Genomic DNA, 21,625 nt, shown 5'->3' on the forward strand with positions numbered 1-21,625 from the left:
ATTGTCACTGGGTTAGTAATCCAGAGACCTGGGTTCGAATTTCCCGCCAATAAAAAATTCTGGAATTAAAAGCCTGATGATGACCATGAAACCATTGTCGATTGTTGTAAAAACCTATCTACTGCTACAAAGTTACAAAAAAGGAATGAAACTGGACAGACCAGCTGGCATCGACCTAGGCTCCAGAAACGACAACGGCAATCTCAGCCCTGTCAACCTGAAATTCCTCTTTACTAACATCTGGTGCTAGTGCCAAAATTGGGAGAGCCGTCTCACAGACGAGTCAAGCAACAGCCTGACGTAGTCATCCTCATGAAATCATACCTTACAGATAATGTCCTGGACACCATCACCACCATCCCTGGGTATGTCCCACTGTCAGGACAGGCCCAGCAGAGGTGACGGCACAGTGGCATATAGTTGGGAGGGAGTTGCTCAGGGAGTCCACAACATCGACTCCAGACCTCATGAAGTCTCATGGCATCAGGTCAAACATGGGCAATCCTGCTGATTACCATGTACCACCCTCCCTCAGCTGATGTATCAATGCTCCTCCATGTTGAACATCAGTTGGAGGAAGCACTGAGGGTGGCAAGGATGGAGAATGTATTCTGGGTAGGGGATTTCAGTGTCCAGTAGCACCACAACTGACTTAGCTGGCTGAGTCCTAAATGAAAGAGCTGCTAGACCGCGTCTGCGGCAGTTAGTCAGGGAGCCAGCAAGAGGGAAAAACATACTTGAAACTCATCCTCACCAACCTGCCTACCGCAGATGCATCTGTCTGTGACAGTATTGGTAAGATTGACCACCACACAGTCATTGTGGAGAAGAAGTCCCGCCTTCACATTGAGGATACCCTCCATCGTGTTGTGTGACACTACCACTGGGCTAAATGGGATAGATTTCAAACAGATCCAGCAGCTTAAGACTGGGCATCCATGAGGCGCTGTGGGCCATCAGCAGCAGCAGAATTGTATACAACCACAATCTGTAACCGCCCACTCTACTATTACTATCAAGCGAGGGGATCAACTCTGGTTCAATGAAGAGTGCAGGAGGGCATGCCAGGAGCAGCACCAGGCATACCTAAAAATGAGGTGTCAACCTGCTGAAGCTATGACACAGGCATGCCAAACAGCATAAGCAGCAAGTGACAGTCAGAACTAAGCGATCCCACAACCAATGGATCAGATCTAAGCTCTGCAGTCCTGCCACATTCAGTCATGAATGGTGGTGGACAAGTAAACAACTCACGGAGGAGGAGGCTCCATAAATATCCCAGTCCTGAATGATGGAGGAGCCTAGTACATCAGTGCTAAAGATAAGGTATTTGCTACATTCTTCAGCCAGAAGTGCCGAGTTGATGATCCACCTTGGCCTCCTCTGGAGATCTCTAGTATCACCGATGCCAATCTTCAGGCAATTTGATTCACACCACATGATATCAAGAAACGGCTGAAGGCACTGGATACTGCAAAGGCTATGGGCCCTGACAATATTCTGGCAATAGTACTGAAGACTTGTGCTCCAGCACTTGCCGTGCCCCTAGCCAAGCTGTTTCAGTACAGCTACAACACTGGCATCTACCTGGCTATGTGGAAAATTGCCCAGGTATGTCCTGTACACAAAAAGCAGGACAAATCTAACCCAGCCAATTACCGCATTCAAAACCCATTACTGCACTTGAGCACATAATACATTTCAGTTCAAATACTGAGCAAGTGCAGCACTGTTGCAGGAGCCATCTTTAAACCTGCCGTCATAGATGGATCTAAAAAGATTGCACAGCACAGAAAAGGAGCAAGGGAATTCCCCCAGTGTCACCACTAATATTTATCACTCAACTAATATTGCTATCTCATCATTTATCTAATTAGTTTTTATGAGACCATGCTGTGCACAAATTGGCTTCCACGTTCCCCTACATAACACAATGATTAAACACTTCTGAAGTAATTAATTGCTTGTGAAGAGCTTTGGGATATTGTAAGCCCATGAAATGTTTCATTGAGCAGGTGTCACTTTTGCGTTACACAAATTTCACTGAATGCTTATTTGAGAAATCCCTAAATTAGATACTTGTCATAAAATAATGTTGTTGTATGTTTTGAAACAGGCTGATTTATGTTCGGGTTTGTTCATTGCGCTGTCATGAAGAGACAATGTATATAATGTTATTGGAAATTATTTTAAATTGGACTTGTAGTAGGATCTGTGTCTGTGGGTGTGAGTGTGTGTGTCTTATTTGGATTAAAGCCAGCTAGTCTGGGTGCTTTCATGTATAGTAGTTTTGAGATGTAAATGTAAAGTCAAGGGTGCATTTGCATTTTGTTGAATAAACTGTTCAAAGACTGGGGTGAAATCTTGCACCTAACTGGGGACACCAAGCAATATATTTATATTACTAATAAATTGGTATTATGAAAGGGGTTTTATTGTTAGAAGAGGTGGAGCTAAAGGGCCTGGTGATACAATGAGAATTTACATTCAAAGGGAAGGCTGGGTATATATGGAAGAGTTTTGTGTGTGGCAGTCAGAGGCCTGATGCCTGTAAGCCTATGAAGGAACAAATTGAAAGAGACCTTATTTTGAATTTGTAAAGATAAAATGTGCTTTGCCTGGTGCCTGTGGTAACTGGTTGAATCTGGTTACTGTGACCCCAGTTCAGGTTATCAGCCAAGGCAAATGGAGTGCAGTTGAGCTAACTGAGTGAAGACTTGGAGTTCGGTGAGAGGGGGAATTTGGTAAAGGTGGGGTGGGGGGAAGGAGGTGTTCATTTCCTTTTTCTATCTTTTTCACCCCGTGGGAATTGGATCTTGCTGTACGACAGGGAAAGAAGCTAGATATTTAGTGAGTACCTGGAAGTGGGTAAGTTCTATTCTATCCCTAAGATTTAAAATAATACACAAATTGGTGATAAAGTTAATAAAATATATAAGAAAGCAACATGAATAAGTGATTAAATAATTAAGTAATTACTTAAAACACATTAAGGATGGCAGGACAGATGATGTGTCAAGGCTGCAGCATGTAGGAGCTCCTGGATAACATTGTGATCCGGGGTAAACACATCTGCAGCACATGTTTGCGGCTCGAAGAACTTTGGTTCAGAGTCATTGAGCTGGAGGCTGAGCTGCAGATGCTGCGACACCATCAGGGAGTGGGAAAGTTACCTAGACGCTTCCTACTGGGAGGCAGTCACACCACTTGGGGGTCTTTTGATTTGGTGAGTGGTCAGGGGCAGGAGTGTAACTATGAGGCAGGTAAGGGGACCCAGAGGGCAGGAGTGTGAGCCTCTAATTGTCTTATAGGTCTGAGGGCCTCTCAGTTTGTTTAGATGAGAGCAGGGTCTGCAAGGTGGATAAGCAAACTGACCATGGCATCTTGGTACAGGAAGCCATCTGATTGGAGGGTCCAAAAGGAACGTAGTGGTAGCAGGGGACACTATAGTGAGGGGATTGATACTGTTCTCTGTAGCAAAGAGCAAGAGCCCAGACAGCAAGTTGCATGCCTGGTGCCAGGGTTCAGGACACCTTCTCGGGACTGGAGAGGAACTTGCAGTAGGGAGGGGAGGATCCAGTAGTCATGGTCCATGTGGGTACCAATGATAAAGACAGGATGAGGAAAGAGGCTCTGCATAGTCAGTATGAGGAGCTAGGCACCAAATTAAGAAGCAGAGTCTCAAAGGTAATAATTTCTGGATTATTAGCTGAGCCATGTGCAATTTGACAAAGAACAAATAAGACTGGAGTAATGAATGCATGGCTCAAAGATTGGTGAGGGAAAAGTGGGTTCCTGTTTGTGAGGTGCTGGGATCAGTATTGGGAAAAGTGGAATCTTTATTGTTGGGACGGCCTACACCTGAACCGTGCAGAGGCTGGTGTCCTCGTAAGCTGCATAACTACGGAAATAGCAAAGGTTTTAAACTGAATAGTGGGGGCAAGGGATTAAATTTGGAACAATGTGGTAAACCAAAGAGTCGGGACAAGGTTAGAGAGAAAGGTGCTAATATGTGAAATGAAAACAGACTATGACAGGAAGGGATAGATAAAGATTACAAATCTAAGAGTAAATAAGCAGATAAGGTTAGACGCTACATAAATAATATAAGTACAAAATTAAAGGCTCTATATCTAAATGCATATAGCATTCAAAATAAAACTGATGAATAGTGCAAAAAGAAATAAATAATTACGATCGGACAGCCATTACAGAGACTTGGCTGCAAGATAACATAGATTGGGACCAGACTATTGATTTGTGATATTTAAGAAGGACAGGAAATTAAGTAGAGGTGGTGGGGTGGCTCTGTTAACTAATGACAGTATTAGCATATTAGAGAGAGATGACCTAAGTTCAGGAAACTTAGTTAAGATGAGATATGATAAAGGCAAAAGTCACTTGTGGGAGTGGTGTACAGGCCCCCTAATTGTAACTATACGAGAGGATAGAGTATAAAAAAAGAGATAATGGGAGCTATACGATAGGACAGAGTATAAAAGAAAAGATAATGGGAGCTTGTCAGAAAGGTATGACAAAGATCATGGGGGATTTTAATCTACATATAGACTGGAAACATCAGATGGGCAAAGGTGGTGTAGAATGTTTTCGGGACAGATTCTTAGAAGAGCACTTTCTGGATCCAACCAGAGAGCAGGCTATACTAGACCTGGTATTGAGCAACGAGATAGGATTAATTGATAACCTCTTAGTGAAGGCACCCCTAGGTAGCAGTGATCATAATATGGTTGAATTTTACACTTATTTTGAAGGAGAAATTAGTGCATCCAACGTTAGCATTTTGAACTTAGATAAGGGCAATTATGAGGGCATGAAACAGCTAGCTAAAGTGAAATGGCAAATAAAGTTACAAGATAGGCCAATAGAGGTCAGTGGCAGACATTTAAAGGGATATTTCAGAATACAGAGCATAGATATATTCCAATGAGAAAAATTCCAAGAGGAGGGTCCATCATCAGTGATCAATTAAAAAAGTTAAACACGTTATCAGATTTAAAGAAAAAACATATAATTACCCAAAGAAGATTGGCAGGTCAGAAGATTGGAAAGAATATAAAGAACAGCAAAGAATGACAAAAAGATTAATAAAGGGGGGAAAATTAGAGTCCAAGCCAGTAGTATAAATATGGAAAGTAAGAGTTCCTATAGATATTTAAATATGAAAAGAGTTAACAAACTGAGTGTTGCTCCTATAGAAAATACGACTGGTGAATTGATAATGGAAAGCAGGGAGATGGCGGAGGAATTAAACAGATATTTTGCCTCGTTCTTCACTATAGATGACACAAGTAACATCCTGGAAATGGCTGTAAATCAGGAAATGGAAGGCGGGTAGGAATTCGGGAAAATTACAATCCCCAGGGAATTGGTATTGAGTAAATTGTTGCTGATGCGGGCTGACAAATCTCCAGGTCTGTATGGACTTCACCTTAAGATCTTATAAGAAGTGGCTAGTAAGATAGTTGATGCATTCATTTTATTTTTCCAAAATTCCCTAGATTCGGGGAAGATTCCGTTAGATTGCAAAATACCCAATGTAACTCCTTTATTTATAAAGGGTGGGTGATAGAAAGCAGGAAGCTACAGGCCAGTTAGCCTAACATCTGTCATAGGGAAAATGTTAGAAGCTATTATTAAAAATGTTATAGCAGGGCACTAGGAAAAATTCGAGCCAATCAGGCAGAGTCAATGTGGTTTTGTGAAAGGGAATTCATGTTGAACCAATTTATTGGCGTTCTTTGAAGGAGTTGCATGTGCTGTGGATAACAGGGAACCCGTGGATGTACTGTACTTAGATTTCCAAGAGGCATTTGATAAAGTGATACATCAAAGGTTATTGCAGAAAATAAAAGCTCATGGCATAAGGGGTAATATAGTGGCATGAATAGACAATTGGCTAGCTAATAGGAAAGAGAGTTGGCATAAATGGATCTTATTCTGCCTGGCAGGATGTGATGAGAAGTGTGTCTCAGGGATTAGGGCAGGGGTCTCAACTTTTTACAATAATGTAAGTGACTTGGATGGAGGGACCAAAGGAATGGTGGCTTAATTTGCTGACGCCACAAAGACAAGTAGCAAAGTAAATAATGAAGAGGACATAAGGAGGCTACAAAGTGACATAGGTTAAGTGAATGGGCAAAGACCTGGCAAATGGAGGATAATGTGGGCCAATGTGAAATTACTTATTTTGGCTGGAAGAATAAAAAAGAAACTTATTATCTAATTGGTGAGAGATTGCAGAACTCTCGGATTCAGATGCTAGTGTGCAGGTACAGCAAGTAACTAGGAAAGCTAATAGAATGTTATTGTTTATTGTGAGGGGAACTGATCACAAAAGTATGGAGGTTATGCCTCAGTTCTGCAGGGCACTTGTTGTGTCCACACCTATACTTATAGTACTGGTCTCCTTATTTAAGGAAAGATGTAAATGCCTTAGAAGCAGTTCAGAGAATGTTTACTAGATGAAAAGCAGGAATGGGTGGGTTGTGTGACGAAAAGTTGGACAAGTTAGAATTGTATCCACCGGAGTTTAGGAAAGTAAAATGCAACTTGTTTGAGACCTTTAAGAGCTGAGGGGTCTTGACAGGTGAATGTGGAGAGGATATTTCCTCTTGTAGAAGAATCTAGAACTAGGGATCACTGTTCAAAAATATGGGGTTGCTCATTTAATACAGAGATGAGAATTTTTTTCTCTGAGGATTGTGAGCCTTTAGAACACTCTTTCCCAAAAGACAGGGTAAGCAGATTCTTTGAATATTTTTAAGGCAGAACTAGATAGATTCTTGATCAACAAAAGTGTGAAAGGTTATCAGGGTTAGGCAGGAAAAAGGGGCTGAGGTTACAATAAAACCAGCCATGATCTTATTAAATGGTGCAGTAGGTTTGAGGAGTCAAGTGGCCTACTCCTCCTAAATCGTATGATTGTATGTATTTATTTCTATATGCAGTGGTTTCTCTACAGTAGCTCCTGACATGGCTATTTTCATCTTCTCTTGTGGTTTTAATTGGTATGGGATGTGGCTTTTTGACAAATGTACAATTGCATTAAAATAGAAATGAAAATGTGAACTGCAAGAGCTGAGGAATACAGAAGCAAGGCCTGATAGTTAAGACCCAGGTAGATTGGAATTATTTTTTGAGGGCATACTGGGATTGAACACAATTTAATTAAACAGACTAACAACTAGCTCTGCTGTTTATCCACCATCGACTAACAATTTTTCCCCCTCCACTGCTGTCTCCTCAAACTGGTAATGGAAACAGTGCTACCCTCAATTCATCAGAATGACGTATGATCCCATTAATTTTCTGTGCAAACTAGATGCGCCATGCTACAGAATTGCCACTGTGTAGGCCCATAGGGCTGAATGCTATCTTGCTCTCTACTCAACTCTTTCGGGTCTATTTTACTTTGTTTGAAGTGTCTTGCGTGATGTATGTGTGAAGTATCAAGCTGTGACTTTTAATAAATGTCGATAAGTTTTTATTTCACGGTTTTTAAATATTCTTTTTGGCAAGGTTAGTAGGCCTCTTCTCTCCAATTTCCAGAACAAACAAAACGTACACCAGATTTATTAACCTTAAAGTAAATCTGCCTCATTAAGAGAATATATATTTTCTCAACTTTTGATGATGATGGTGAGATTTAATTTTTTTACATAAACAGTGATTAACATGCAGTAAATGTACAATCCAATTTGCAAAAATGATGATGAAAAGGGGAGAAACACAATTCAAAATTAAATGGACTTGGGGGTGGGGAACAAAGGCCTCTTAAATGTTTGCTGTGAATGATTTAAATCAGATAGCAAGGAAGAATGGCCTCACTCAGGTTAGTTTGCAGAGTAAGAAATGTATTATGCATGCTACAGCAAGGTCAGTAGCTATTAGGTCAATTGTGCTTTAGGCTGAAAGTGGCTTGGGGCATCATTTCACTTAGACAGTCCCTCGACAGAAGGTTTTGAAAACTTCTGGAGGCAGTGGGAAGAAGTTTGAAATGGCCGCATTGAAAATATATTGGCCAATCTAGAGAGATCATAACTTATTGATATAATGCAAGGAGGAGGGGGAGGTGTTTGTGGTAGGAGGAGTTAGTAGTCTGGGCCAGAAACTGAACTTTTGTTAGTTTTGCAGCAGACTCTGACAATTCACATTAGGAAGTTAGCATGACAGGAAAGAATTGATGTTTGACCATCTGAGGTACCCATATGTTTTGTTCAAAGCCTTTCTTGAATTTTAAAACATCATTTGTCATCAGCAGTCTAATAGCAAGTATCAATACTATTCAGCAAACCCAATACCTGTTTATGTAGAATGAAAACTATCATTTTTCTCATGTGTCAATGCCAGTGCTCTGATAAAAGTCACATTTTGATCTCCAGACTCGTATGCCTTTGTTCAAAGAGATTTGCTTTATTTTGATTAATCTTTTATTCTACTTCTCCCTTGTGTTGATCACAACTGTGCAGTGTTAGCTGTTTGCTAGTTAAGGTTATCAAGTTTGCAGAAAAGATTAATTGAGATGTGCTCACAAAAACAATCATAATTAGCCACTTATTGTGATAGAGCCCAATGTCTTTAACGTGCTTTTCCATTGGAAAAAAATGTGTTTTAGGGGTCAGATTGTATCTAAGATATTCTACTTATTGGCCAGTTAATGCCTATAATCACTTCAGCAACTTTACCTGGAATTGGAGCTTCAGTAATTATATTTGTGGATATTAATTTGTGCCATGACAGTAGTTCTGTACTGTAACTGATGTATTATCGTTTGATCATGTCCAGTAAAACCATGATTGCACCATTGCTGACATAATTAGTGGATTACATCTTTTCTGCAGTTTTTTTTTATTCATGGGATGTGGGCTTTACTGACTGGGCCAGCATTTATTACCCATCCCGGGCCAACATTTATTACCCATCCCTAATTACCCTTGAGAAGGTGGCAATGAGCTGCTTTCTTGAACTGCTGCAGTCCATATGGTCTAGGTCCATCCACAGTGCTATTAGGGAGGGAGCTCCAGGATTTTGTCCCGACAGCAGTGAAGAAATGGCAATATACTTCCAAATCAGGATGGTGTGTGGCTTGGAGGGGAACTTCTAGGTGGTGGTATTCCCATCTATCTGCTGCCCTTGTCCTTCTAGATGGTAGTGGTTGTAGGTTTGGAAGGTGCTGTCTAAGGAGCCTTGCGCATCTTGTAGATGGTACACACTGCTGCTGCTGTGCATCGGTGTTGGAGAGAGTGAATGTTTGTGGAAGTGGTGCCAATCAAGCTTTGTGCTGGATGGTGTCAAGCTTCTTGAGTGTAGTGGGAGCTGCACTCATCAAGGCAAGTGGGGAGTATTCCAACTCACTCTTTAATTGTGCCTTGTAGAGGGTGGACAGGCTTTGGGAAGTCAGGAGGTGAGTTACTTGTTGCACGATTTCCAGCTTCTGACCTGCTCTTGTAACCAGAGTATTTATATAGCAAGCCCAGATCAGTTTCTAGTCAATGGTAACCCCCAGGATGTTGATTGTGGGAGATTCAGTGATGTTAATGCCATTGAAAATCATGGGGCGATGGTTGGATTCTCTGTTGTTGGTGATGGTTATTGCCTGACACTTGTGAGCCAAGGATGTTGCCTGCCACTTGTCAGCCCAAACCTGGATATTGTCCAGGTCTTGCTGCATTTGCACAATGGTGAATGGTGCTGAACATTGTGTGATCATCAGCGAACATCTCTAATTCTGACCTTATGATGGAAGGAAGGTCATTCCAGTGCCTTTAGTTGTTTCTTGATATCACATGGAGTGAATCGAATTGCCTGAAAACTGGCATTTGTGATGCTGGGGACCTCCGGAGGAGGACGAGATGTGTCATCCACACGGCCCCTATGGCTGAAGATTGCAGTAAATCCTTCAGCCTTATTTTTGCACTGATGTGCTGGACTCTTCCATCATTGAGGATGGGGATATTTGTGGACCCCCCTCCTCTGTGAGTTGTTTAATTGTCCACCACCTTTCACGATTGGATGTGGCAGGATTGCAGTGCTTAAATCTGGTCTATTGGTTTTTGGGTTGCTTAGCTGTGTCTATCATTTGTTGCTTATGCTGCTTGGCACACCAGTAATCCTGTGATATAACCTCACCAGGTTGATACCTCATTTTTAGGTATGCCTGGTGCTGCTCCTGGCATGTCCTCCTGCACTCTTTATTGAACCAGGGTTGATCCCCTCGCTTGATGGTAATGGTAAAGTGGGAGATATGCCAGGCCATGAGGTTACAGATTGTGTTTGAGTACAATTCTGCTGCTGCTGTTGGCCCACAGTGCCTCATGGATGCCCAGTCTTGAGTTGCTGGATCTGTTCGAAATCTATCCCATTTAACACAGTGGTAGTGCCACACGATACTATGAAGGGTATCCTCAATATGAAGGCGGGACTTTGTCTCCACAATGACTATGCAGGTGGTCACTCCTACCGATACTGTCATGGACAGAAGCATTCGTGGCAGACAGGTTGGTGAGGATGATGTCAAGTATGCTCTTCCCTATGTTGGTTCCCTCTTCACCTGCTGCAGACACAGTCTAGTATCTCTTGTCATTTAGGACTCGGCCATCTCAGTCAGTGGTGGTGCTACCAAGCCACTCTTGGTGATGGACATTGAAGTCCCCCACCCAGAGTACATTTTACGCCCTTGTCACCCTCAGTGCTTCCTCCACTTGGTGTTCAACATGGAAGAGCACTGATTCATCAGTTGAGGGAGGGTGGTATGTGGCAATCAGCAGGAGGTTTCCTTGCCCATGTTTGACCTGATGCTATGAGACTTCATGGGTCCAGAGTCAATGCTGAGGTCTCCCAGGGCAATTCCCTCCCAACTGTATACCAATGTGCCGCCACCTTTTCTGGGCCTTTCCTGCTGGTGGAACTGGACATACCCAGAAATGGTGATGGTGGTGTCTGGAACATTATCTATAAGACATGATTCTGTGAGAATGATTATGTCAGGCTGTTGCTTGACTGGTCTGTGAGACAGTTCTCCCAATTTTGGCACTAGTCCCCAGATGTTACTAAGGAGGACTTTTCAGGGTCAAAAGGGCTGTTATTGCCGTCATCATTTCAGGTGCCTAGATCGATGCTGGGTGGTTCACGGTTTCATTCCTTTTTTGTGACTTTGTAGCGGTTTGATAGAATTGAGTGGCCTGCTAGGCCATTTCAAAGGGTATTTAAGAGTCAACCACAGTACTGTGGTTCTAGTCACATGTAGGCCAGACCAGGTAAGGACGACAGATTCCCGTCCCTAAAGGACATTAGTGATTTACCGTCTAGAACTGTACATTGCTAACATGGTAAATTTCTGAGCAAGACCAAGTGGAAACAACCATGCGAGAAACTGAGTTCTGGGCCATACTAATTTTATTAAATGTTGTATTATAATCCCTGGGTATTCATTTAATTTCCACTCTAAATAGTGTTTGTGACCTTTGAAGGTTTTCTATTCTGACATAAAAGACACAGATGGGAGGTGGTGAACTTTATTCCATGAAGACTTTTACCTTTCACAAACAATGCAGCCACTAATTTGTAATACAAAGCTACCCGCCTTGTGAAAGAAACTGGTAGGCATTTAGAAATATAAGTCCGTTATGTATCTTTTTGAGCATTTTTAGTGGAAAAAGATATATTCCTTCAGTCCATAGGATCATTTCTGTTTCTTTAAATTCTATCCCAGCGAATATATAGCGTTATAAATCTTAGTGCTGCGCATTCTACACACACTGCAACAAAGTATTTGCTCAAAGCACCTAACTTGTTTTTAAATCCTTTAGCTTTATCTTCAGCTACAAGTTTAATGAAAAGTTACAAGCCATTTTTAATGACTTGCTCTTTCATTGCGAAGAATTCTTGATAGCCATGATGTCTGGTTAAGTGGACCAACTCGTGGGGACCCAGCTTTGATCCCTATTTTCTGTTGAGCTATTTGATTTCAGCCTGGGTGTCAGCAACGGGCGGCAGTTGGTTCAACGGCTTTGAGCCATGTGAGGATTACAAATTGGCATGAGTGGCTGCTTCTGGTGGCTATTCAGTGAAACTATATTGTAATGTTTATGTATGGCATCGCATTGAGCAATGATGATTCCATGGCTGTGTAGCTTTCTGGTGGTCACAATTCAATTTTCACATGCTGCCCTGAAACTTGTCCGTGAAGCCTTCCAAAAAGGAAGAAAAATATTGAATGTAAAAAGTCTATTGAGAAAAGGTATCATTTCCATCTGCGTTTATTTTGATAATTATTTTACTTGCACCTTTTTATTTTTTATTTAATTTTTTTTGCCCATTTGACAACCTATTCAATTTTACAGCTAGGCATGTTATTTTGATGAAAGCAAAATACTGCAGATGTTGGAAATATGAAATAAAAAGAAAAAGTGATGGAAAAACTCAGCAGGTCTGGCAGCATCTGTGGAGAGAGAAACTGGGTTAATGTTTAGAGTCTGTATGACTGTTCAGAGCTAAAGAGAAGTAGGAATGTGATGGATTTTATACTGTTTACGAGGGGGTGCAGCAGGTGGAGCAAGGTAGAAGGTCAGGGATAGGTGGGAGCTAAGGAGAGGTTGTCTTGTGTCCATGCATCTTTGCCAAAGGGAGTGTTAACGGTAGTGGGAAAGACTAAAAATGGTGCTGATAGTGGCATAAAGTTAAGACCAGAATGTATTGATAGCAGTACAAAGGTCAGTGCCCTGTGATAGTACAACATAGAAACCAGTGTCAGATGGCCATGTGAGGCCGGTAGGGAAAATGATTTTAAAAAATGAATAAATAAAAATAGATTAAAAAAGAAAAATGAAAATTTAAATAAAAAAAAACAATTTGATTAAAAAAGGGGTAAAGATGGAGGAAAGAGTTTATGGTCGAAAGTTGTTGAACTCAATCTTAAGTCTGGAAGGTTGGGAAGTGCCTAGTGTTTACCACTAGCATTAACACTCTCTTTGTCTTTTGTCCATGACATCTTTGTCAATCTCTCCTTAGCTCCCACCTACCCCTGACCTTATACCTTGCTCCACCTGCTTGACCCCCTCTTAAACAGTGTAAAATCCATCCCATTCCTACTTCTCTTTAGCTCTGAAGAAGAGTCATGTAGGCTCGAAATGTTAATTGTTTCTTTCTCCACAGATGCCTCCGGACCTGCTGAGTTTTTCCAAAATTTTTTGCTCTTATTTCATGTTACTTTGAATTTTATTCTATGCTCCAATTGCAATTAAATGCAGACAATTGTGATATATTGAGATGCATCATTTCCTATCATTGGATCTTAATGGATAGTTCCACATTCCCAACAAAATATAACATTTACAGGGAGCATGTGCCAGAGAATCAGGACTTGCAATTGTGGTCTTATCTTCAACCTATGCTTCCTGTGAGTGTAACTTCCTCACTTGAATATATGCTGTGTGTGTGGAGGCTTTGGCCAATCCTCCTGCACCCTGTACCCAGTCTAGGTAGCATATGTTTACATAATTAATAGGCCACATTTTACAGTAGAAATAATACAGAGGCCATTGGTGCTTAGACTTAATAAAGTAGCAATCAGCTAATCTATCAGAGCCAGCCCTGGCTCAATTAGTGGCATTCTCGCCTTTGAGTCACAAGGTTCCAGGTTCAGGTCCCACGCCAGGATTTGGGCACAGAAGTCAAGGCTGAAACTGCAGTGCAATACTGATGGTGCATTGCACTGTTGGAGGGGCCATCTTTCAGATGAAATGTAAAAGATCCCATGGCACTATTTCAGAGAGGAGCAGGAGAGATATTCATGGTGAGCTGGCCAATATTTATTCCTCATGCAACATCATAAAAAAGATTGTTTGGTCATTGACGTTTGTGGGAATTTGTTGTACATATATTGGCAGCCACAATTTCTACATTATAGCAGTGTCCACGCTTCAAAAATATTTTGTTGGCTGTAAAGCACTTTGAGATGTCCAGTGGTCGTGAAAAACGTTATACAAATGCAAGCTATTCTTTTAATTTCTGTGGACTGTAAATGTGCAGCTAAACATGGAAACCAATAAGTTGCTGTTCAAGTTGCCTTCCTCTTCCAGAAGGTGCGCAATGCCAGTATTTTGCCATTAAAACACTTGGAAGGGCATGAAGTTGCAGTAATGGTGATTGATGCATACTAAAGGCACCGGAAAATGTTGCCCATTCCAGTGAAATTGTTTTAAAAGCCTGATCACTCTTAATTACTACCACGTGGCATCTTTGACCTTAGAAATTAGCTTTTACAAGTGTAGAATATCATTCCTACAGATTTTAAGGATATAAATGAAAGAATGTATTTTAAAAAATTTTCTTTCTGTCTCTTGTGTCTCTCTCCCTTTCTCTCTCTCTCTATCCCACGTTTTCCCCTCTCAATTTTGTTTTTTGCACTTGATTTCACATTGAATTAACTATTCAAACTTAAGATCTCTGGTTCAGACTCTGCATGTCTCAATAAGGATTCTTCATTCTGATTGATCTAATTAGTTAAAGAAATGCATAGGTTGGTCCTGTTCACACAGGTTCCAAATCGCTGTAGGCCCTATAATCATAGAAACCTCTAGCGTGAGAGTCCATAGAAAATTGGTGGGCAAGCTTGGTGTAATGAATAACTAGTGTCATGTTTGTGTTGCTGACCACAAAATACAGGCTAGTATCTTGGTGCTAAGGTGATGGGTTGATTACCTGTGTGCTTCCATGTGACTATTTTAGATTTTAACCCTGATTTTTTTACTTATCTTTTCCCAAGTGTCACCTCTGTTTGATTCATAGATCTTCTCCCTGTTTCATATTTGAATTCTTGACATCTGACTGCTTTTAGCTCAGAGGATCATGGATTCCAGTGGTGTGAGGGAGTTGTACTATTATACCACAGATGAAATGATGGATTGCTGAAACACCTTGGTGAATGACTTGTGTGCAACTCCCTAGCACTGTTGGGCCCTGCCTCCAGTTACCTGATTTCATTGTTTAAACACATATACATTGTTCTGAATAATAGAAACAGGATGAAAGGAGTAAAGTCAGTGGTTATTTTCAAACTCAAGGACAAAATTCCTTTTAGTGCTGAAAATTATATTTGCCTGTTTGGGCTCCTTCCCATTATATAACTTCCCCAATTGCAATGTCCACATACAATGTTTTGTAAAAAGACAGTTATGAAAACATTTTTATCTTTGTCAATTTCATCCTATTCATTTGTTAGGTTGCTGTTCAACATCTGATGATATAATCCTTATTTTTCACTTCTGGTGAAGTACTTCCTGAATCGTTCTGACGTGTTTACTGAAGCTTAATACTATTTATTCTAATGCTATATTAAGCAATTAATTCTTCTCCTAATAGTCTCATGGATGTTGAAGAGCTCTTGCCTGTTGATAATTTACTGTTACAGCTGTTTCCTCTTTGTATGAACTAATTTAAAGCCTCAGCTCGACAGGGGGCTTACAATCCCCACCTTGTCACTTTAAGGATTCAGTGTTGTTTCCCACAAGAGTGCAATTTCCATTCTGTTCACAGTCCTCCCTTACAGAACACCAAACAACATAAGGGTAATTTTCCAAGATGATTCCCACCCAAATAAAGGTGAAAATGGTTTACTGTTCAGATGATAAAATAATGATGTTTGTCAAAAAAGATTCTGCTGGTGTTTGCACCAGTTGTGAACTGTTGAATAATAAGTTGTTGTTGATGAAGTTTTCAACTACTTAGTTAGGTTTGTTGGTTAATGCTAATGGTAAGATAATGTAACAATTTCTGTTTGGAAATTCACTAAGTTTAATGTAAATCTAGTTACAGCAATAATTTGTGAGCAGTTCTTTTTTAGCTATAGGAACTTCAAAGTCAACAAGTACAAATAACCAGAGCTATTTTTCTGTAAACAAGATAACATGAGAGAATGAGTTCTTTTGAGTGTTTTTTAAGTGTGTTTTGTTGCAAAAAGACTTAGGTTTAGGTTATATTTTAAAATTCATCCTAAAGTTTAAAAAATACTCCAAGTAATATTTGTTACTATAAGTAATATATGTGCCTTTTTTTTTAAAGAAATCATATCAAATTGACATTCTAAGAAACAGCTGAATGATTTAATAGTTTGGTCCAGTGCTGTGAATCACATAGAACCTTCAGTTAAACTGCTCAAGGCCACACAAATTGGCGATGCATCTCAGTGTGTCCTGTATCCCGGTGATAGATATCAAAAAAGAACATTGAAAGGGTTGCGACATATTAACTGGAGCGGTATACCAATAGACACTGAACTCTGCACTTTGTAGATCAACATAGACAGCATGAATATCGAAGATTTTAAATTTTCTAATTTTTTCCCTCAAACAGAAGGCGTTTGTGAAATATGGCTGACTAGTGAAGACACAGGGGCTTATGGAAGGGACATTGGGACAGACCTTCCAACATTGCTTTGGAAACTGGTGCAAGTGATTCCTGAGGGAGCAATGCTGAGGCTTGGTATGACCAACCCTCCATATATTTTAGAACATCTAGAGGTAAGGAAAGATGTTGTCAATATCCTTAGAGTACCATTTAACTTGGCCTACAACAAATCAAATGCATTGTTTTATTTGTGTAATAAAGCACTATACTCAGCATTGTGTCTCAAGTTGAGATTGAGTGATGTAGTTTTTCCATGGTGGAGTATATTGTCATGTACAGCACTGGTGTCGAACGCATCCACAATCTGTAAAAAGTAGCAGCAGGCTGATAAACTCATTGCTTGGAGCCAGCAGTCTGACAGATTAAATGGTTCTCATTTTTGTACAAGTGACAACCTCCATTGTTTTATTTGTGGAAGGTGTCTAACAGAAGGCTTCTTGATTACATTTTATAACCTTTGTAACCTTTTTCTCCCCCAGAGGTTGCACCTAATTCCTAGTTGAGTTTCTTTCTGATGGTCTCTTCTAGCATGTCCTCTGTATGAATGAACTATTTCAGGGTTGGCCTTTCCTGAGTTCAGTAACTGAACCCTTCTGTTTTCACAGACTTGTCATCTTTCTTTCACGCTGCTGATTTACAGGAAGCAGATTTGAACCTGTGCGAACATTCCTATTAGCAGAGGCCATGAACACTGTTTTCAATTTGATTAAATTTAACCCACCCAGCAAAGGCTGCAAATTTCCTTTTCAAGGAGCATTTAAAGAAAAATTGAGGCTAATTATTTTCCATTACCACATGTAGTGAGGTCAGTGCTGTTGTTTGTGCATTGATTTTCTGTTCTTCATGGAAAGCAAAAATACTAGTGTATTGTCCTCCAGTTGCCACTGTAAGAAAGAATTTGTTTTATATAAGTGCTTTTAAGCAAAATACTGGTGTGAACTTAAATCACAATTCTCGATTTTTGTTTCCACATTAGAAACCAAAAGAATATATATATTATCTGAGTTTCGTGTTGATATTTTGAAAATAGCTCAAAATGCATTTTACTCTTCAAATTATATGTTACAGCACAGAAATGGGCCTGGCCCATTATGCATGCACTGATGTTTCCTCCACTAAACCCATCTTGCCTACTTGCACTCTGCTGCCAGTTGACAGACCATATATTACCCTTTTCACAGTAATTTCCTTTTAAAATAATTCATGGACTCTGCATAAACAATGGTTCATGATGAACAATGTCACATTCCTCCTATCCTCTGTGAGAAAATGTTTTCTAAAACTTTCAGATTAACTTGGTAAATGTTCACGTGTTAGGTTCCACTGTGATAGATAAAATCAGTAAAGCTGCTTTTTTGAGAAACATGGCATCCTAGCTGAAAGTTTTGTTCGTAAGTCCAGTTGTGAGTCTGTTTCTATGGCTTACACCCCTTAAATGTGCACTGGCTAATTTCTGTTGAAAAATTGACGTTTTACAGTTCAAATTGGTGGTTTTTTGCTCTGAGGCGCAATTTTTAAACAATTGTTCAGATTTCATGTAAGCCTTTTTTGTCACATTAATGAGGCACACCATTTTCTCATACAAAAGTTTCATTCAAGTGTTCAGACTTTCTCTTCGATGATTTCTTGGTGTTCGGCTGAATAGGAGAAAACAGATTGCTAAATAATCTATCCTCAGAGTAGACATGGGAGCCAAAGGATTTCTTATCCAAGGGGCGCCAAACTGTGGCCTTAGGAGATACGTGCTCTTCGGAAACAAGCGATCCACTTCTCAAAATCCATGCATTTCCACATGTGCAAATATTTCTTCCTTGAATTTTTTTTGGTTGGAGATTTAGAAAGGATTACGCTTGGCGCTGTTACCTCGTTAGTGCGGTAACAGATCATGAGAATCTGTTAGGCAAGTGAGTGGAGATGCAGGAAAATTAGTGAAAACATGAATTTAAACTTTATATGTGGCTCTCTCAAAAACTTAGGCATATTTGCACTTAAAGTACAAGTGCAAGATAAAGTGCACTTAGTTTTCCTAGTCTTCACGTAAAATATTTCCTAAAATGCAGAAAATTCTTAACTCAGACTGCCAATAAAATCCTCATCAGTTTATGTAGCCCCAATTTCCACAAACCAATAACTAAACAGAGGAGTACTTTGACAGAATAGCTTTTGAAAACAACTTATATTTTCCAACCACCACCATACCCCATCCCTGTGCCCTTTATAAAAGCCCATTAATACTTAGTAATCACATGCAAAAGAAGGTTGCAACCTGCTCTTTGTTAGTCGTTTTCAGTCAAAGATAACTGACACTTAAATATTGAAATCTATGCTCTGAGGAGTTCTGTTAATACTTGGTAGGGACATGAAAACCTATTTACTGGTGTTGACTGTGTGTGCGATCTCAACGGAGTGTGAAAGTTTGGTGAGCTGAGGGAGTTCAGTGGGGAGGGGAGGGAGGTGCTCCTTTGCTTCTTCCATCTTTCTCACCCTGTAGGACTGGTTCTTGCTCTACTACAGGGGAATAAGCTAGCTGTTTGGTGAGCATCTGGTAAGTGATCAAGGCCTATTCTATTCACAACAAAAACAGAAAATGCTGGAAAAACTTGGCAGGTCTGGCAACATCTGTGGAGAGAGAAACGTTTCGAGTCTGTATGACTCCTCTTCAATGCTAGAGAGAAATAGAAATGTGATGGAACTTATATTGTCTAAGAGGGGTGGAGCAGGTGAAGCAAGATAGAAACAAAAGCAGAAAATGCTGGAAAAACTCAGCAGGCCTAACAGCATCTGTGGAGAGAAAAACAGACTTAATGTTTCGAGCCCCTATGACTCTTCTTCAGAGCCAAAGAGAAGTAAAAATGTGGTGAAATTTATACCATTTAAGGGAGGGTGGAGCAGGTGAAGCTGGATAGAAGGCCAGCGATAGGTGAGGGCAAAGGACTGATTAACCAAGATGTCATGAACAAAAGGGACAAAGGGAGTGTTACTGGTAGTGGTAAGTGCAAAAGAAGGCGCTGATAGTGGCATTAAGGTAAGAAAGCAGAATGTGATCACAGCTCAAGGACAAGCACTCTGAAAAGAGTTGGGAGGTGATGGCGTAGTGGTATTGTCACTGGACTAGTAATCCAGAAACCCAGCATAATGCTCTGGGGACCCAGGTTCGAATCCCGCCATGGCAGATAGTGGAATTTGAGTTCAATAAATATCTAAAATTAAAAGCCTAATGACCATGAAACCATTGTCGATTGTTGTAAAAACCCATCTGGTTCACTACTGTCCTTTAGAGAAGGAAATCTGCTGTCCTTGCCTGGTCTGGCCTACATGTGACTCCAGACCAACAGCAATGTGGTTGACTCTTAAATGCCTTCTGAACAAGGGCAATTAGGGATGGGCAATAATGCTGGTCTAGCCAGCGGCACCCACATCTCATGAATGAATTGAAAAAAAGAACAACATGAACAAGTAACAAAAAAGCAAAATACTGTGGATGCTGGAAATCTGAAGCAAAATTAAAAATTGCTGGAAAAACTCAACTAGCCTCGCAGCAGTTGTGGAAAGGAAGACAGAATTAATGTTTCGAGTCCGTATGACTCTTCATCAAAACTAAATAGGAATAAGAAATGTGGTGAAATGTAAGCTGTTTAAGGGGGATGGGACAGGTGGTTGGCCAGTGATAGGTGGAGGCAAAGGAGAGATTGCCAAAGATGCCATAAACAAAAGGACAAAGGGGTGTTGACAGTAGTGATATTAGCTAAAGGATGTGCTAATGGTGACATTAAGGGTAGAAAGCAGGATGAGCAAGTGACAGAAGGCCCTAGTGGGGTGGGGGTTGGGTGGGAGGAAGGGATCGAATTAGGCTAAAAGATGGAGATAAAACAATGGATGGAAATAAATTATAAAAATAATATAGAAATAGGTGGGGAAAGAAAAATATATATATATACAAAAAATATAATAATTGTTAGAAAAAAGGTGATAAAAAAGGTGGTGGGGATGGAGGAGAGAGGTCATGATATGAAGTCGTTGAACTCGATGTTGAGTCCAGAAGGCTGTAAAGTGCCTAATCGGAAGATGAGGTGCTGTTTCTCCAGTTTACGTTGAGCTTCACTGGAACACTACAGCAGGCCAAGGACAGACATGCGGGTATGAGAGCAGGGCAGTGTGTTGAAATGGCAAGCGATAGGAAGGTCTGGGTCATGCTTGCGGACAGACCAAAGGTGTTCCGCAAAGTGGTCACCAAGCCTGCGTTTGGTCTCTCCAATGTAGAGGAGACCGCATTGGAAGCAGCAAATGCAGTAGACTAAATTGAGGAAAGTGCAAGTGAAATGCTGCTTCATTTGAAAGGAGTGTTTGGGCCCTTGGACGGTGAGGAGGAGGGAAGTAAAGGGGCAGGTGTTGCACCTTCTGCGGTTGCATGGGAACGTGCCGTGGGAGGAGGTTGAGGTGTAGAGGGGTGATGGACCAGGGTGCCCCAGAGGGAATGGTCCCTACTGAATGCCAGCAGGGAGAGGTGAAGGGAAGATGTGTTTGGTGGTGGCATCATGCTGGAGTTGGTGGAAATGGCGGAGGATGATCCTTTGAATGCGGAAGCTGGTGGGGCGATAAGTGAGGACAAGTGGGACCCTATCATGGTTCTGGGAGGGAGAGGAAGGTGTGAGGGCGGATGCACAGGAGATGGGCTAGACACGGTTGAGGGCCCTGTCAACCACTGTGGGTGGAAAACCTTGGTTAAGGAGGAAAGAAGACATGTCGGAAGAACTTTTTTTGAAAGTGGCATCATCGGGACAGATGCGACGGGGGCGAAGGAACTGAGAGAATGTGATGGAGTCCTTACAGGAAGCAGGTTGTGAGGACCTGTAGTCGAGGTAGCTGTGGGAGTCGGTGGGCTTGTAATGAATATTGGTGGATAGTCTATCACCAGAAGGTAAGACAGAGAGGTAAAGGAAGAGAAGGGAAGTGTTAGAGATGGACCATGTGAAAATGATGCAGGGGTGGAAATTGGAAGCAAAGTTAATAAATTTTTCCAGGTCCAGACGAGAGCATGAAGCAGCACCGAAGCAATCATCGATGTACCGGAGAAAGAGTTGTGGGAGGGGGCCTGAGCAGGACTGGAACAAGGAATGTTCCACATACCCTACAAAGTGACCGGCGTAACTGGGGCCCATGTGGGTACCCATGGCCACACCTTTTATTTGGATGAAGTGAG

General features: G+C 41.0%; 1 protein-coding gene across 5 annotated transcripts in view; it reads left to right on the plus strand.

Moving 5' to 3' along the window:
• Positions 1–21,625, plus strand: part of cdkal1 (CDK5 regulatory subunit associated protein 1-like 1) — a 923,378-nt gene that overhangs the window by 452,652 nt on the left and 449,101 nt on the right. For all 5 annotated transcript variants that reach the window (XM_041184180.1, XM_041184181.1, XM_041184178.1 and 2 more), the window contains one exon: positions 16,372–16,538. In XM_041184180.1, coding sequence (XP_041040114.1) covers positions 16,372–16,538 — 167 coding nt within the window. The remainder of the gene's footprint in view (positions 1–16,371; positions 16,539–21,625) is intronic.

Source organism: Carcharodon carcharias, chromosome 3, assembly GCF_017639515.1.
Source record: "Carcharodon carcharias isolate sCarCar2 chromosome 3, sCarCar2.pri, whole genome shotgun sequence".
In the NCBI taxonomy this organism is placed as follows: Eukaryota; Metazoa; Chordata; class Chondrichthyes; order Lamniformes; family Lamnidae; genus Carcharodon; species Carcharodon carcharias.